Raw genomic sequence first — 13,861 nt, forward strand, 5'->3', positions numbered from 1 at the left:
CCATACCTGACCCAACATGCCCCCCAGCTCCTGGTGCAGGCCATGGTCATCTCCCACCTTGACTACTGCAACGCTCTCCTAACTGGTTTCCTAACTGGTCTCCTAACTGGTTTCCTAACTGGTCTCCTAACTGGTCTCCTAACTGGTTTCCTAACTGGTCTCCTAACTGGTCTCCTAACTGGTTTCCTAACTGGTTTCCTAACTGGTCTCCTAACTGGTCTCCTAACTGCTCTCCTAACTGGTCTCCTAACTGGTCTCCTAACTGGTCTCCTAACTGGTTTCCTAACTGGTCTCCTAACTGGTTTCCTAACTGGTTTCCTAACTTGTCTCCTAACTGGTTTCCTAACTGGCCTCCTAACTGGTCTCCTAACTGGTCTCCTAACTGGTCACCTAACTGGTCACCAAACTGGTCACCAAACTGGTCACCTAACTGGTCACCAAACTGGTCTCCTAACTGGTCTCCTAACTGGTCACCTAACTGGTCTCCTAACTGGTCACCTAACTGGTCTCCTAACTGGTCACCTAACTGGTCACCTAACTGGTCTCCTAACTGGTCTCCTAACTGGTTTCCTAACTGGTTTCCTAACTGGTTTCCTAACTGGTCTCCAGCCTGTGAAACCTCTGCAGATGGTCCAGAACGCGGCGGTGCGTCTGGTCTTGGATCAGCCTAAAAGAACACGTCCCCCCTCTGTTCATTGAGCTCCTCTGGCTGCCCTTAGCCGTCCGCATCAGATCCAAGTCCCTGATGTTAGCTACAAAGAGCTTAATGGAACGGCTCCATCTACTTGAATGCTCTTGCAAAGGCTTCTGTCCCAACTGGGTCCCTCCGTTGGTCCCAGGATTGTCGTCTAGCAGCTCCTACACCACGCCTAAGACAATCCAAACTCTGTTCATGTGTCGTCTCACGATGGTGGAATGACCTACCGAGCGCTACCAGAACAGGGGCGTCCCTGTCTATCTTCAAGAAGCTCCTGAAAACCCAGCTCTTCAGAGAGCATCTCCTATCCCAGCACTTACCTTGTACTTCCCTCCCCCCTCTATCTCTGCACTTTATCTTTCTGCACTTCCTTCTATGCCTGCACCCTATCTCTGCTCTGTCCCCTCTGACAGAGTCGGACTCCTGGGTTCCTTCTATGTAGCTTATTGTTAGCTTTGATGTTAGCAGCTAACAGTTAGCTGTAATGTTATATCATCTTAAAGCGTCTGCTAAATACATAAACATAAACATCTCCTTATACCTGTCAAGTTGTGGGATATATCAGGCAACAAGTGAACAGTCGGATTCAAATTTGACTTATCTGAGAGAAAAAAAGAGGATCTGAGTCACTTTTGGACACAACTGGGACAAGTGTCCATGCTGGCCTCTGTCCTATGATGAAAGAGCCTCGTGTGGGCATGTAAAATTCAGAATTGGACTGGGGGGGGACGTGGAAGACCAACCAGGGGAAGATATGGCACCAAAGGGGGGTTTAATGTAGAGACTGATCATTCTGAATTAATACCTAGTGTCCTGACAGCTTGGTCCAAGTAGAGGTCTCAGCCCAACAGATGTGATTTTCACCACTTGCCAGGACCCGTCAGCCATGTTTTTACGAGCGATAAATGTGGTGAGAGCCCAAACAGAGTCTGCCTTGTAGTTAAATGCCTGCTCAGCTGCAGAACCACCAACACAACAAAAGGAGGAAGTGGAGCAACGCTCTCGCTGGGTGATCATTACACATGTAAAAATAGCCAAAATCACAGCGAAATGAGCGACTGGTGCTTCTGTGAGATTACGCTGTGCTTGAAAAAACATCAGGATCTTATCAGAGCAGAGCAGAGGCCCCCAAAATGCATTCAGAGGACCGCAGGTGCAAACTGATCCGAAGGTTTTTCAGCCTCGTTTTGTCAACTATTTGAGTAACAGCAGCTTTATTGGGAATTCGACTGCTTTAAAATGCATTGAAAGTGAACACAGAGAATAAGCAAGAAGCAAACAATGAGAGGCCATGATGTGGATTTGTTCATTAGTGGACGAGTCATTTAGAAACAGCAAGAAACTTTTTAGATTTCGTTAAAAAATACAATAGTTTGCAACCTGCCTGTGAGCGTGTTTATATGAGGCTTTTAACCGAATAACATGAAGCGAGTGCAGCTTTTTCTCATGGCACTGATTGATGTCCTTGACCACAGTAAATGGGTCACAGTAAGTTGTGCACAGACAATGATTTCTGCACCACTCACAGGCGGAAATATCCTTTATATAACTAATGCAACTGCATTAGGAAAAGCTCCAGATACGTAGGAATAGACGGAAAGTTCCCAAAGGTGGAGAACTAAAGGGAGAGGTTTCAGCAGAGATTATGAAGGGCTTAAAAGAAGAGTTTGGAGCCAGCCTGTAATGAAAGCTGAGCTTTTGTCTTGGCCTTGGCTCGTAAAGCAGCTCCATCACAGACTCTGTCCTCACCTGTCCTCATGCACTTTATATGCTGCTGTGCTGCCACTCACACTTTGCCAGAGAGCTGCTGGTCTGGTTCCCTCCTTTCTTTCAGCCGTATGACACGTTGTTGAAGATGTTTTGGAAGTTAGTTCTGGTAGTGTGAGTTAAACCGTCTGTTCTTGGCCTAAGAACATTTCATCTCTGTGCAAAACTGATCAATTTGATTGAGATTTTTACCTTGAGTGAGCCTGTATCTGCCCAGATGGTGCAAAGGTAGCCATAAAAAAGGAGAAATAAAGGTAAAGACTGACTTTATTCTCTTCATTGGTTTCCAAAGACTTCACAATCGTCTTTTTCTGAATGAACCAGTTGCTTCAATCTCAAGTTATCGCAAACTAAAAGGGATTCTAGCCAATCACATCGTGCGTCTGAAGACTGATTGATCGAAAGCTTTGATGAAAATGCCAACTCTTCATCCTCCATGAGCTTTATCTTCTCTGGCGTGGACAAAGATGGCTGCCTCCAGCTCATTTTGAATTTCCCGATACTTTAATCGTGTTCTGTTCTCTTTATCTTGCAAGGCAAGTTTATTTGTGCTGAACAATTCAACAACAAGGTGATTCAAAGTGCTTTACAGAGACATTAAAACAGAAGAAATAAAAAGCAGGATTTAAAATTTAAGCAAAAGAAAGAAATAAGAACAATAGATAAAATCAGAAAAGATTATATATATGAAAGATAAAATCAGGAGATAAAATATGATCCGTTTTGAAACTCAAGCTTATTCAAATGCAGCTGAAAATAGATGTTTCTTCAACCTGGACTTAAATACTGAGAGTTTCAGCTGATCTGAGGCTTTCTGGGAGTTTGTTCCAGACATGTGGAGCATAGAAGCTGAATGCAGCTTCTCCAGGTCTGGTTCTGACTCTGGGAACTGATAAAGAACCGGATCCAGATGACCTGAGGGGTCTGGGAGGTTCATAGTGGGTCAGGAGGTCACTGATGCTTTATGGACCAGCAACAGAACCTTAAAGTCTATCCTCTGATGGAGCGGCATCAGAACTTTAAAGTCTATCCTCTGATGGACCGGCAGCCGGTGGAAAGACCTCACAGCTGGACTGATGTGCTCCACTTCTTCTTCTTCTGGTCTTAGTGAGGTTCTGGATGAGCTGCAGTTGTCTAACTGACTTTTTTTACAATAATCAATATCTTGCGATACATATCGTGATATCCTGCCTCAAAGTATTGTCAAGTCATTCTGGGCAGGACCTCCGTTGTACTTAAGCTGTTAAATAAAGTTTAAAATACAAACAAATGGACTGGAGATACTTTAATTTGTGCTTAAAATCAGGTAAACCTAAATTAAATGTAGAATACATCTATAACAGTCGCTATAATAAATAAGTGAATGAAACTTAACTTTGTAATAACCCTTTTTAACCAGCTGGAGTGGACTTACACCTGTGTACAGTTAAGACAGGTCAGTGTCTGGATATGCAGCTAAGAAGAGGCTACAAAAAGACGGGTTTTTGATGGGTTTTCAGCCTGAGAGATGCTTGAAATGTCATAAATTAAAGAGGCAGTTAGGCTGAACTGTGGATGTCTGATAAGCAGAGAGGCTCTGGTTGGTCAGCAGGGGCTTTCCTCTCAGAGAGCAACATCTGTTCTGAAGCTGAACAGGTGCACACCCACGAAAGCACGTGCACTAAAACAAACAGCACAAACACAGACTCATTCATATCATGTGCTGAAGACTCGTGCTGCCATTCAGCGACTGTTTTTAGCAGATTACGAGTGACTCTCTTCATTCTAAGCTCATCAAACTAAAACCTTCTGTGATCTTTGACCCTGCAGCTACGTTATTGCAGACTCATATTTGACATTTTACTCGAACCAGATCCAATCCATCCAACAACTTTTGGGACAATTTGCCAAAATCTAAAGGGAAAATGTTGCTGGGAGGCTGATGAATCCTCTGAACCTGACGGATTTCTCAATAGATTTCATGGAATTGGCTTTAATAGTTGTTCAGAGAACCTCATGAAGGTGCTAAGATGAACCTCAGATTGTAAACTGTGATGCAGCGGGTCATTAGCTGCAGCAGCCAGCAGGTCTCACCATCTCTCTGAGACAGTAGGGGCAAGGAGATAAGAATGGCTTAATCTGCCAGTAAATCTTGAGGACAATACACCTGCTCAACATGACCCTAAATCCCTCAGCGAACACATTTCCAGGCAGCCTCTGGTAGCAACACTCTGCTGCTCGCCAGCTACACAGGAAGTCTTTGTTAAAGCTGTCAGCGCAGGAGGGTGGAGGAGAGAAAATCCACCCAAACAGTTCACACAGATTATTGTTTGTTGGCATGGCTCCCAAAGCACTGGTTTAACAAAGAATAGGTGGCAGTTAAACTTACTGAGCTTCAGACTTGTGTCGGAGACATTTGTAGGTGTGAAACTTACCAAACTCTGCATAAAACATCCAAATAAATGTTAAAGTTTTGTGTTTTTAGCCTGACATGTGCTAATATAAATGGAAATACAGTCTGTAAAGAAAAAGTGCTTTAAAGTGAATATTTATTCTCCAACACAGCCTGAACCCTCTGAGACAAGCTTTCTGTCATTTCTTTAAGGAGTCTTCAGGAATAGTTCTCCAGGCTTCTTGAAGGACATCCCAAAGCTCTTCTTTGGATGTGGGCTGCCTTTTGTTCCGTTCTCTGTCAGATGATCCCACACTGCTTCAATAATGTTGAGGTCCGGGCTCTGGGGAGGATTCATCCCTCCATAAGACCTGTTGCCACTGATTTTCAGTCCACTTCTTGTGTCATTTGGCACAGCTCAGCCTTTTCTCCCTGTTTCCCTTCCTTAAGAACGGCTTCTTGACAGCCACCCTTCCATGGAGCCCATTTCTGATGAGGCTTGGGCCAACAGTAGATGGATCAGCTGAAGGTCCAGATGCATCTCTCAGGTCCTGTCAGGTCACAGCTGGATTTTTTCCTCTTTCTTAAGGACATCACTTTCAGATCCTGTTCATCTGCTGTAGATAGTTTTTTAGGCCTGACACTTCTTCTTTTGTCCTCCACTTAATGTAGTAATGTTTGAAAAACAGTTTTATCAGTTCTCAGCAGCTTTAAGGTGAATATCTGGTCTGAGCTCCTTTATTCTCCAACACAGCCTGAACCCTCTGAGACGAGCTTTCTGTCATTTCTTTAAGGAGTCTTCAGGAATAGTTCTCCAGGCTTCTTGAAGGACATCCCAAAGCTCTCATAATGTGACTCATCAATTAAGTTATGAGACCTTGCAACATTCTGAGGCTATGCTCCACAAACATTTCCAATTATCTGTTTTTGAAGCCATTGAAAATACATCAAATAGTTTTACAACTTTTTCAAAGCCTCACTAATTGCTCATATCTCACTGGAATGGACTGAAATTGGTACTGAAAGTTCAACATGTTGTGAAATGGACGTGGACATACTGGGTAGAGCTGTAGGATATTCTAAGGCCATGTGAGCTTGATAAGAGTTGGAATAAGAAGGAGTTTTCTAAGCAAATCGATGACATACACTGTTAGGTTTGCATAAGTTGAGATACTGAAATATAATACTAAAAAGACTGGATTCAAAGCTTAATTCTAAATGTCTTGTATGGCTTGGCAGCTTTGTACTCAGACTTCTTGCTGCTCCTACGAATTAAAAAGGTTTTATTTAGTCTATTGTGAAGGATCTTTAGAAAATGCTCCTTTTTCCAACCAGTTAGTGGTTAGCTTTAGAATAAAACTGGTCAGCTAAACAACATGGAATAAAGTACAAGCAGAAAGCCCCTCGAGTGCTGGCCAATACCGAGAGCCAAACTATAGAAATACAAAGATGTAAGCAAACAGCAACACAGTTTGCAAAGCCTGCAGCCCTTTCATCTCAGTATCTTGAGGTCAGATCCCTTGGAAACCAAGTTGAGACCAACAAAAAGGCAGCTGAAGTGTTTGTGGATACAATACAAACCTGATTATATAAATGTTTTGACACCAAATTATGCTGGCAGCTTTGACAGCCTTAGCCGCGATCCATTCAGTGTTTGGAGTCACAGCAAAGCATCAAAAGGAGAAGAGGGCCACTGTGTGAAGACACACACCTCTTAGCGCCCCTCATGACACTTAGAAGTGGAAACAGCTCAGACAAAAAGACGTTTTGCATCTAATCTAACTTCAGAATCTTCTCGATGGGTTGATTCGTGTTCTTTCTTCAGAATGAACCCAAAACATGCATAAAAACCCGCTGTGACCCCTTCTCCGTATGCCCTTCACCCTCCTCTATATCCAGTGTTTCCACAACACACGGATCAAAGCCATAATGCAGAAGCATATGGGTTTTAGGGGATTTGCCGCATCCCGAGCTGATCCTAAATTATAGGCAGATCTCTTTAAGCCTCTGCTCTCTTGTCAGAAAAGGTGTGAGAAAGAAGGGACTTTTCAGGGGGTCCAACAGTGAACTTCCCTGTGTGTTACTTTCCAAATGTCTCAGTAGGACTGTAATGTCAGCCGAGGGATAGTCTAAAGAAAGTAGCATTTGGTGTTTTATTTCAGTTTTACCACCAAAGCAACCAGAGCTCACATATCAGAACAATAAGAAACAGGCTGTTTGCTTGCCTTTGTTAGCAACTACAAGCAAAATAGGTTTAGTTCTCACATTTCAAGCATTTAAGACACCTAAATGGTGTTTAAACACCAACAACACTAAAACATTACAACAATTAGGCCATCAGACCACTTTTATGGTGCAGCAAAAGGACAACGATCAGGCTACAACCGCACAGAAGCCAGCTTCTGATCTGGCTAATGATAAGTCGGTGCTGGTAAACCGATATTCTCTGGTGGAAAACGTGAAGGAAACTTTTTATCTAACCTAGAAGAGAACTTGTGTGTCTAACCCAGCAAGAGTGAAACTTTTTACCAATCTCATTTTCAAATAAAGCATAAAAAGGGCCACACCCCAAATCTAGGAGGGTGGTTTGGCCACAGAGATGCAAACAACAGCTGACTTTTTGGTCCCATCCAGTGGTTTTTAAGCCAAGGCAGTAGCAGATGTAGTGAGCTGCTGGGGAAGACACAGGTTTCCACCCACATCTGGCTTCTCAGTTACTAGTGGCTACTCATCACTGGACAGATCTGCAGATTCAAGTGTTTGTGATAGTCTCAGAGTGACGGATCGTAAGCAGCACGCCATCTTGTTTCTCAGGAATAGAACAAATAAAACACGTATGAGAGGTTCTTACCTGGCCATAGTCTGTGGCAAAGACAACAACACCTCCAGAGCAAGAGGACACGGTGCTGGGAAGATACTGCTCATCCTCCCGTAACCACACTCGATCACCCTGAAGAAAAACAAGAGCGGATTTAAATAAACGTGTTCATAGAAAAGTATCAGAAGAGCAGCACGAAACCTTTTTAAACACTGCTGTGACGAGCTTTCCTTAGAGTCTCTTAAAGGAACCGTGCCATCATGTTCTGATTTAAATCCAGAGCTCAGGTAGCTCTAGACTTAGTTATTTGCTTATAGCACCAGATTTGAAGTTGCCATGGCATTTCCAAGGCATCAGGAGGCTTTGCGCTTTCATGAAAGCAGTCATAAGTCGGCGGTGTTGAGTTTCAGAGGTCTCTCTACCTGCAACCACCAGGGAGGCCAGTAAACCTGCATGTTTATTGATGTTTTTCAAAGGCCGGCAGCAGAACAGAGGCTGAAAACACTTTTAAACCTGCTGAACTGTCAAGTTTACTGCTGCAGCTGCGAAAAGAGTTTCCTTAAGGCTAACAGCTGGATACTTATTCACCAGATTTTCTCCACTCTGTTGTGTTTATGGGGAATTAGCAGCTAATTTCGGGAGTTTGGGGAGATAGTCAGAGTCTTAGCTATGTGTTTGGAGGATTTTAGCTCAGTTTCACCACGATTCTGGCTTTTGATATGGGAAAAAAAGGGTTACAAGGTTACTGGTTTAATAGAGTTATTCAGTAGAAACAGGAATTCTTATGAATACTCATATAAGCTGAGCTGAAGAGGCCTTCTGGAAATATGACTGAGGGAAAAAACCAAGGGGCCCTTCAAGTGCCTCCATCTTAATCGGATAGCCACATGTCCTGCTGTTCATTAGCGTGACAGGCTAATGCTAATGGGAAAAACAAGGGCAGGCTTTTGTGAGACCTCCCCCTGCTCTTTATGAACCAGGCAAATGAATGACCTTTGACCTCATTCGGACAGATAGGGGCACCTGGCTTGGAGAAAAGTCAGCAGACGAATGCATGTGGAGTGAAACACACACAGAGTAAAGCTCAGGTTTGCACTGTCAGCAGTGGATCAGAGGGGTCTATCTGTTGTTGTAAACCCTCGGCCCCCGCTCTCTGCAGAGAGGCGGCACGATTAAAAGGTCCTGTGATCTCCTGGGGGGATATAAATGTGACACTCAGAGGAAACTCATAAAGGAACTCGCCTTTTCATCCTGACTCTATCACATGAAGTTGAAAGGAGAAACGACATGTCATTTTTTCACTTTGTTCAGCGAATCATAAAGGAATACTTGAGCTTTCCGTTGGATAACCATGATATAATATCATTTTGTTGCTCATTTTTCTGTAGTTTCTGCAGCTCTTTAAATGCTTGAGGCCTTTTAATTCTAATGAGGACAGACAGAAAACAAAAAAAAGCTGAGCAGATGATGCAATTATAGTTAACGAGACTTAAATCTAAGGCTGCACGGTGGCGATGGACTGGCGACTTATTCAGGGTGTACCCTGCCTTTCACCCAATGACAGCTGGGATAGGCTCCAGCCCCCCCCACGACCCTGAGTTGGATTAAGCAGGTATAGAGAATGGATGGATGGAAGACTTAAGTCTAAGTGGGCACACAAGATGTCCCAGATTATTTTGGAGGTCTCTGCTGCTGGGCTATTATCCTACTTTGGTTTAGCCCTCAGTGAACCACCAACATCTTATAGGGACTGGATAGTTTAGTGGTATGATTGCCACCTTTCATGTGGGAGATCTGGTTTCAAATCCCCTGCATGGAAGGTATTACTTCCAGTAGGGGTCCTTAGGCAAGACCCCCTTACCCTATCTGCCTATCTGTAAGTTGCTTTGGATAAAAGCTTCTGCTAAATGCATAAACATAACATAACATTGCAAAAATAGCTGTTTAACAGTAAATAAGGCGCTTGTAGCATCAGTTGGCGCCACAGTTCTCTCGGCTCCCTTCAGCAAAAGCAGTTGAGAACAAGTGATGATGACAAATGAGCCTCTTGCCTTAGAAATAATACGTTATGATCATGAACCTTTGGAAGAGGGAAGGTGGGCAACGCCATTTATTTACCCTATCTGCCTACCTGTAAGTTGCTTTGGATAAAAGCGTCTGCTAAATGCATAAACATGTCCATTGCTTTTACATTTGAAACTATCTATTTGACCTTTATAAAGTTTAATGTGTTCAGGTTCAGTGACCTGCCTTGGCTCTGGGAGCAAAGAAAGGAAGCCCCTATGGTTCAAGGGATTTGTTGACTTAGTGCAGCCGTGCCATTTGAATAGAGGTTGAATATTAAATTATTCCCAGATCATTTTCAAAAGGAACACAAACACAGACACTAAAAAGGACCTGTCGTGTTGACAGAGGCTGACGTCTGGCTCTTTCATGCGTAAAAAAGGAGCCAAACAAAGAAAGATGCTTCATTGTTGTGAGCACAAAGAGATGGCGTGCACCGTTTACCAGCCCGGGCCATATGGACATTCCTGATGTGCACCAGCAGAGGAATCCAATGCTACCATCAAGTCTGCTTGGAAAAGAGAGAGAGAGGGATCTTCCTCCTGCCATCGGCACACTTTTCAAGACCCCCAAAAGACACACAAACACATGCATACGCGCTCATGGTATTTGTGGGCAGCGTGTGCCGTCCGCCTCCTCGGTGGTGAGGGAGGAGAAAGAGGCATCAAACAGTCGCATCTCATTGTGCTTTCACCCCCTCCCCTCTTAATCTGTTCGACCCACCCTCCCTTTCTTCAACACACACACTTCAGCCCACAGAGCTTGTAGCGTATTTCTAAACTACAAGGCTCCAAGCCAAAAGTTCCTGCTTCATCTCCTCTCCCTCATTCATCACCACTGATTGCCTGAACTCTGACTTCAAAGATCTCGTTTGTAGAAAATAAAGAGGCGAGCTGCAGATCTCTTTAATGGACGAAACCACACATCTCCTCTGTGGCTGCACAAAGCCTCAGTTAAATGCACTGACAACATGATACTGGCTGATGGTGAGGTGCATTTCTGGAGACAAGTTAAATCCTGTTTGAAGATTAGGGTTTTAAACAATCATCAAGTCAAGTTACAGTAAGATAACTCCGATTCACTCAAATGTGGATAAATCTTTAGAGTTACACATTTTATAATGTTCAAAGATTGACTTAAACTGAAATAAGGACAATGAAGAGTGACATGAGCACTTTGGCCCAATGTGGCCAAGGTTATGGTTATGGCAGGTTATGGCACAAAACAATAAAAGAGTAGCCACAAAAGCACAAAGAATACATCAAACAGCGACAAAGCAGTGACTAAATGTTCGTCTAACCAATCATTGCTGTATAGATATGGAAAAAGAAGTCAAAGTCATGTAACTCTGGGTTCTCAGCATGTGCTGCCTGATAAGTCAAAGCTGACTGCCTGTGGGTGCTTTGACTAAATGGTATTAAAATGTACTGATCGAGCTGATGGTTCGGGTGTCTATTTACAGAAACTGAGTTCAGCTGAGATTGAGGTGTGAACATGAGTCAATTGGAAAAGATGAAGGCTCTTTTTTGGCTTGGTTTTTGTTGTTAGTATGGAGATAAGTGACTGCATCATCAGTTAAGTTACAGTGCATGAGCAAACTTCAGAAAGGTTGTTAGATGTACAAACTGAATAACAGAGAGCTTAACAATAAACCCTGAGGTACGCCAAGATATCGCACAGAAAATCTACAGCACATTGTTTTTTATAAGCTATTGTTTTATCAAATGATGTATCATGTCATTTTATATCAATAAGAACATATTTCCTGATCATGTCAATGTTTTTTTCCCCAGTTTTGACTTAATATCTTCCAGAAGAACACAACAACACAAAAGAAAGTGTTTTCAAAGCCCAAACTACAGTGTGATATAATTTGTTCAAACTTTGAGGCTTTCTAATTCTACAAATAGATACTGGTGAGAATGTGTAAACATGATTTAAAAACTATAGTACTTATTGCCATGGAAACGCCTTTTTTAAAAACTGATGAACAATAACTGTAACCCACGTGAGTGTTTAACATGCCCCGCCACAAGGTGGCGCATCAGTTTTGGTCATTGTCATGGTCAAGAATTCGAGCGCTTTTTGACCCGAGCTGACTGGAGCGTGGACATTATAAGGATTATATATTGCTTATATGTCCATGGACTAGAGAGCCCCCATTAGTGAGCGAGCTGGCGAACATTAGAAGGAGTGTTGTGCGTTATGTTGGATGAAGAGGAGCCGTTTCACCGCGTGAGACCTCCGAGAGAAACTCTGGTAAGCGTCGTTGCTACATGCTAAGCGGCTAGGCCTCTTTATTAGTTGTTGATGTAGCTTGTTGTGTGAAAATGCCTTTCATTGAGATACTTTTCTTAAACCAATCGAAGCTACAGGAATGTTTCCTAATATTTAAACTCGCCGTGGTACTGTTTGTGTCATTGTGAACAGTGTAAACTGACTTTTAAAAGATCGCTAGCTAAGTTAGCTTGAAGCTAACGCTGATGCGTTTTACCGCTATGCTAGCTCAGGTATTACCTGTAATATGTAACGCGAGTGCTAACCGTGTAGCTGGGTAAGCTAACATGTAGCTACAGTAGTTGGATGAGAGAAATAGCGGTGGCATATGATGTCAGGTTGGATTATTGTTGTTTTCTGAGATGTGCATAATGTGTTGTGGTGCACTGTCGTTGTTTGGATGTTCATGTTGGTTAAAAAAGTAATTTGATTCTGTTCAATTATGGATAACAAGAGTTACAAGAGAAATATGCTGCAGTTAAAAATCTAAATGGTGATTAAAAGAGCTGTTTGAAAATATAAATAAGTGCATTTATGTTAAAATATAAGTTCACGATGAATAATCGTCTTGATAGAAATACTTATACTGTACTGTAAATGTATACAGACTCATTTAAAATGACTTGAATGCTGTAGTATGGATGTATGTATGTATGCAAAAGTATGTATCTGAGTATGGATATGGAAGATATTTAGTGTGAAAGTAGAATGATGCCATGTGACTGAATAGAGAGTGATGGTTGTGTTTTCCTCATTCTTAGGACTTGATTTGGATCCGAACCCGTGGAGGTTCGGTGGTGAGCCATGAAGGACGAGAACCCCAGACATCTTCTCACTCCACTCTGACACAGATAAGACAATAACACAAAAATCTACCCGGGTCGTAGTCATATGAACAGATCTTTACATGAACCACAGAACGGACTGAACTCTTAAGTCCTGATAAAGAAGAAAGGACACTTTTATCTGAACTTTATGTATTTTTTAGGAAAGAGCTCCATTTGTTTGTATTTTTCATGTTTCATACACTGCCAGAAGTTTGCTGTGTGGAGCAATAAATAAACTTTCAACTTCACGCTCCTTCATTTGAATAACTTAGCGCTCCAGCTCACCGGACCTAGTAAGAGTGTAGGTGTCAATAGTGTGTTCCTTCAGGCTAAAGGCGCCACATAATTCTTAAATATATAAATATTTAAATAAATTGACATCATAAATTCCATCTTTAATCTTGTTCTTACACAGTTGGAGCAGAAATGATAATATGTAAGTTTAGATTAACTGTAACTAGTTAACAAACACAGATGAACTAAATATCAGGTTTGTTCTAATCTCCTGCAAAAAAAGAAAGAAAAAACAGCTTAAACCCAGCAAATAAAGTGTGTAAAATGAGGAAATAATCCACGTCAGCTTTCATGTTCTCTGAGATAAAAGGAAGCGGAGCCTCAGCTGAGTTAACATCAACAGGGAGACTCTTAAGACTCTGGGAAGGGGCTGGGAGCTGTGGATCAAGACCCAGCTGTTGCACCAGAAAGACCCCTGAGCCCCTCATTCCAGCTAAACCCGAGTAAACACCGTAGAGTTAGAGATGTGAGAGTGATACGAACAGAAGAGGAACGGTTGGGGGGGCTTAAGATGTGGCTCATCTTACATAAGAAAGTGTCAAAAGTTATTGGATGTAATGCAGAAATGTCTTGACTTCATGATGTTTTGCTTTCTGTTATTTCAGCTATCGTGTTATTTTGACATGTGATACTAGTTGAAAGTGCAGCAAAACATGTGCCCACAAATCAAAGCTGAGACTTCATCTGACTTTTGTACAACTTAAGTCCATTTAGAGCTGGACTACATAACGCAGACAGTTCAAATC

The 13,861-nt window shown here is 42.5% G+C and overlaps 1 protein-coding gene across 1 annotated transcript in view; it reads right to left on the minus strand.

Annotated features, from left to right (window-relative positions):
- myo10 (myosin X) overlaps nucleotides 1-13,861 on the minus strand; it is a 204,754-nt gene that overhangs the window by 156,362 nt on the left and 34,531 nt on the right. The window contains exon 2 of the mRNA XM_072363296.1: nucleotides 7,687-7,785. Within this exon, the coding sequence (XP_072219397.1) occupies nucleotides 7,687-7,785 (99 nt within the window). The remainder of the gene's footprint in view (nucleotides 1-7,686; nucleotides 7,786-13,861) is intronic.

Source organism: Leuresthes tenuis, unplaced genomic scaffold (genome assembly GCF_036924035.1).
Source record: "Leuresthes tenuis unplaced genomic scaffold, fLeuTen1.0.hap1 SCAF_14, whole genome shotgun sequence".
In the NCBI taxonomy this organism is placed as follows: domain Eukaryota; kingdom Metazoa; phylum Chordata; class Actinopteri; order Atheriniformes; family Atherinopsidae; genus Leuresthes; species Leuresthes tenuis.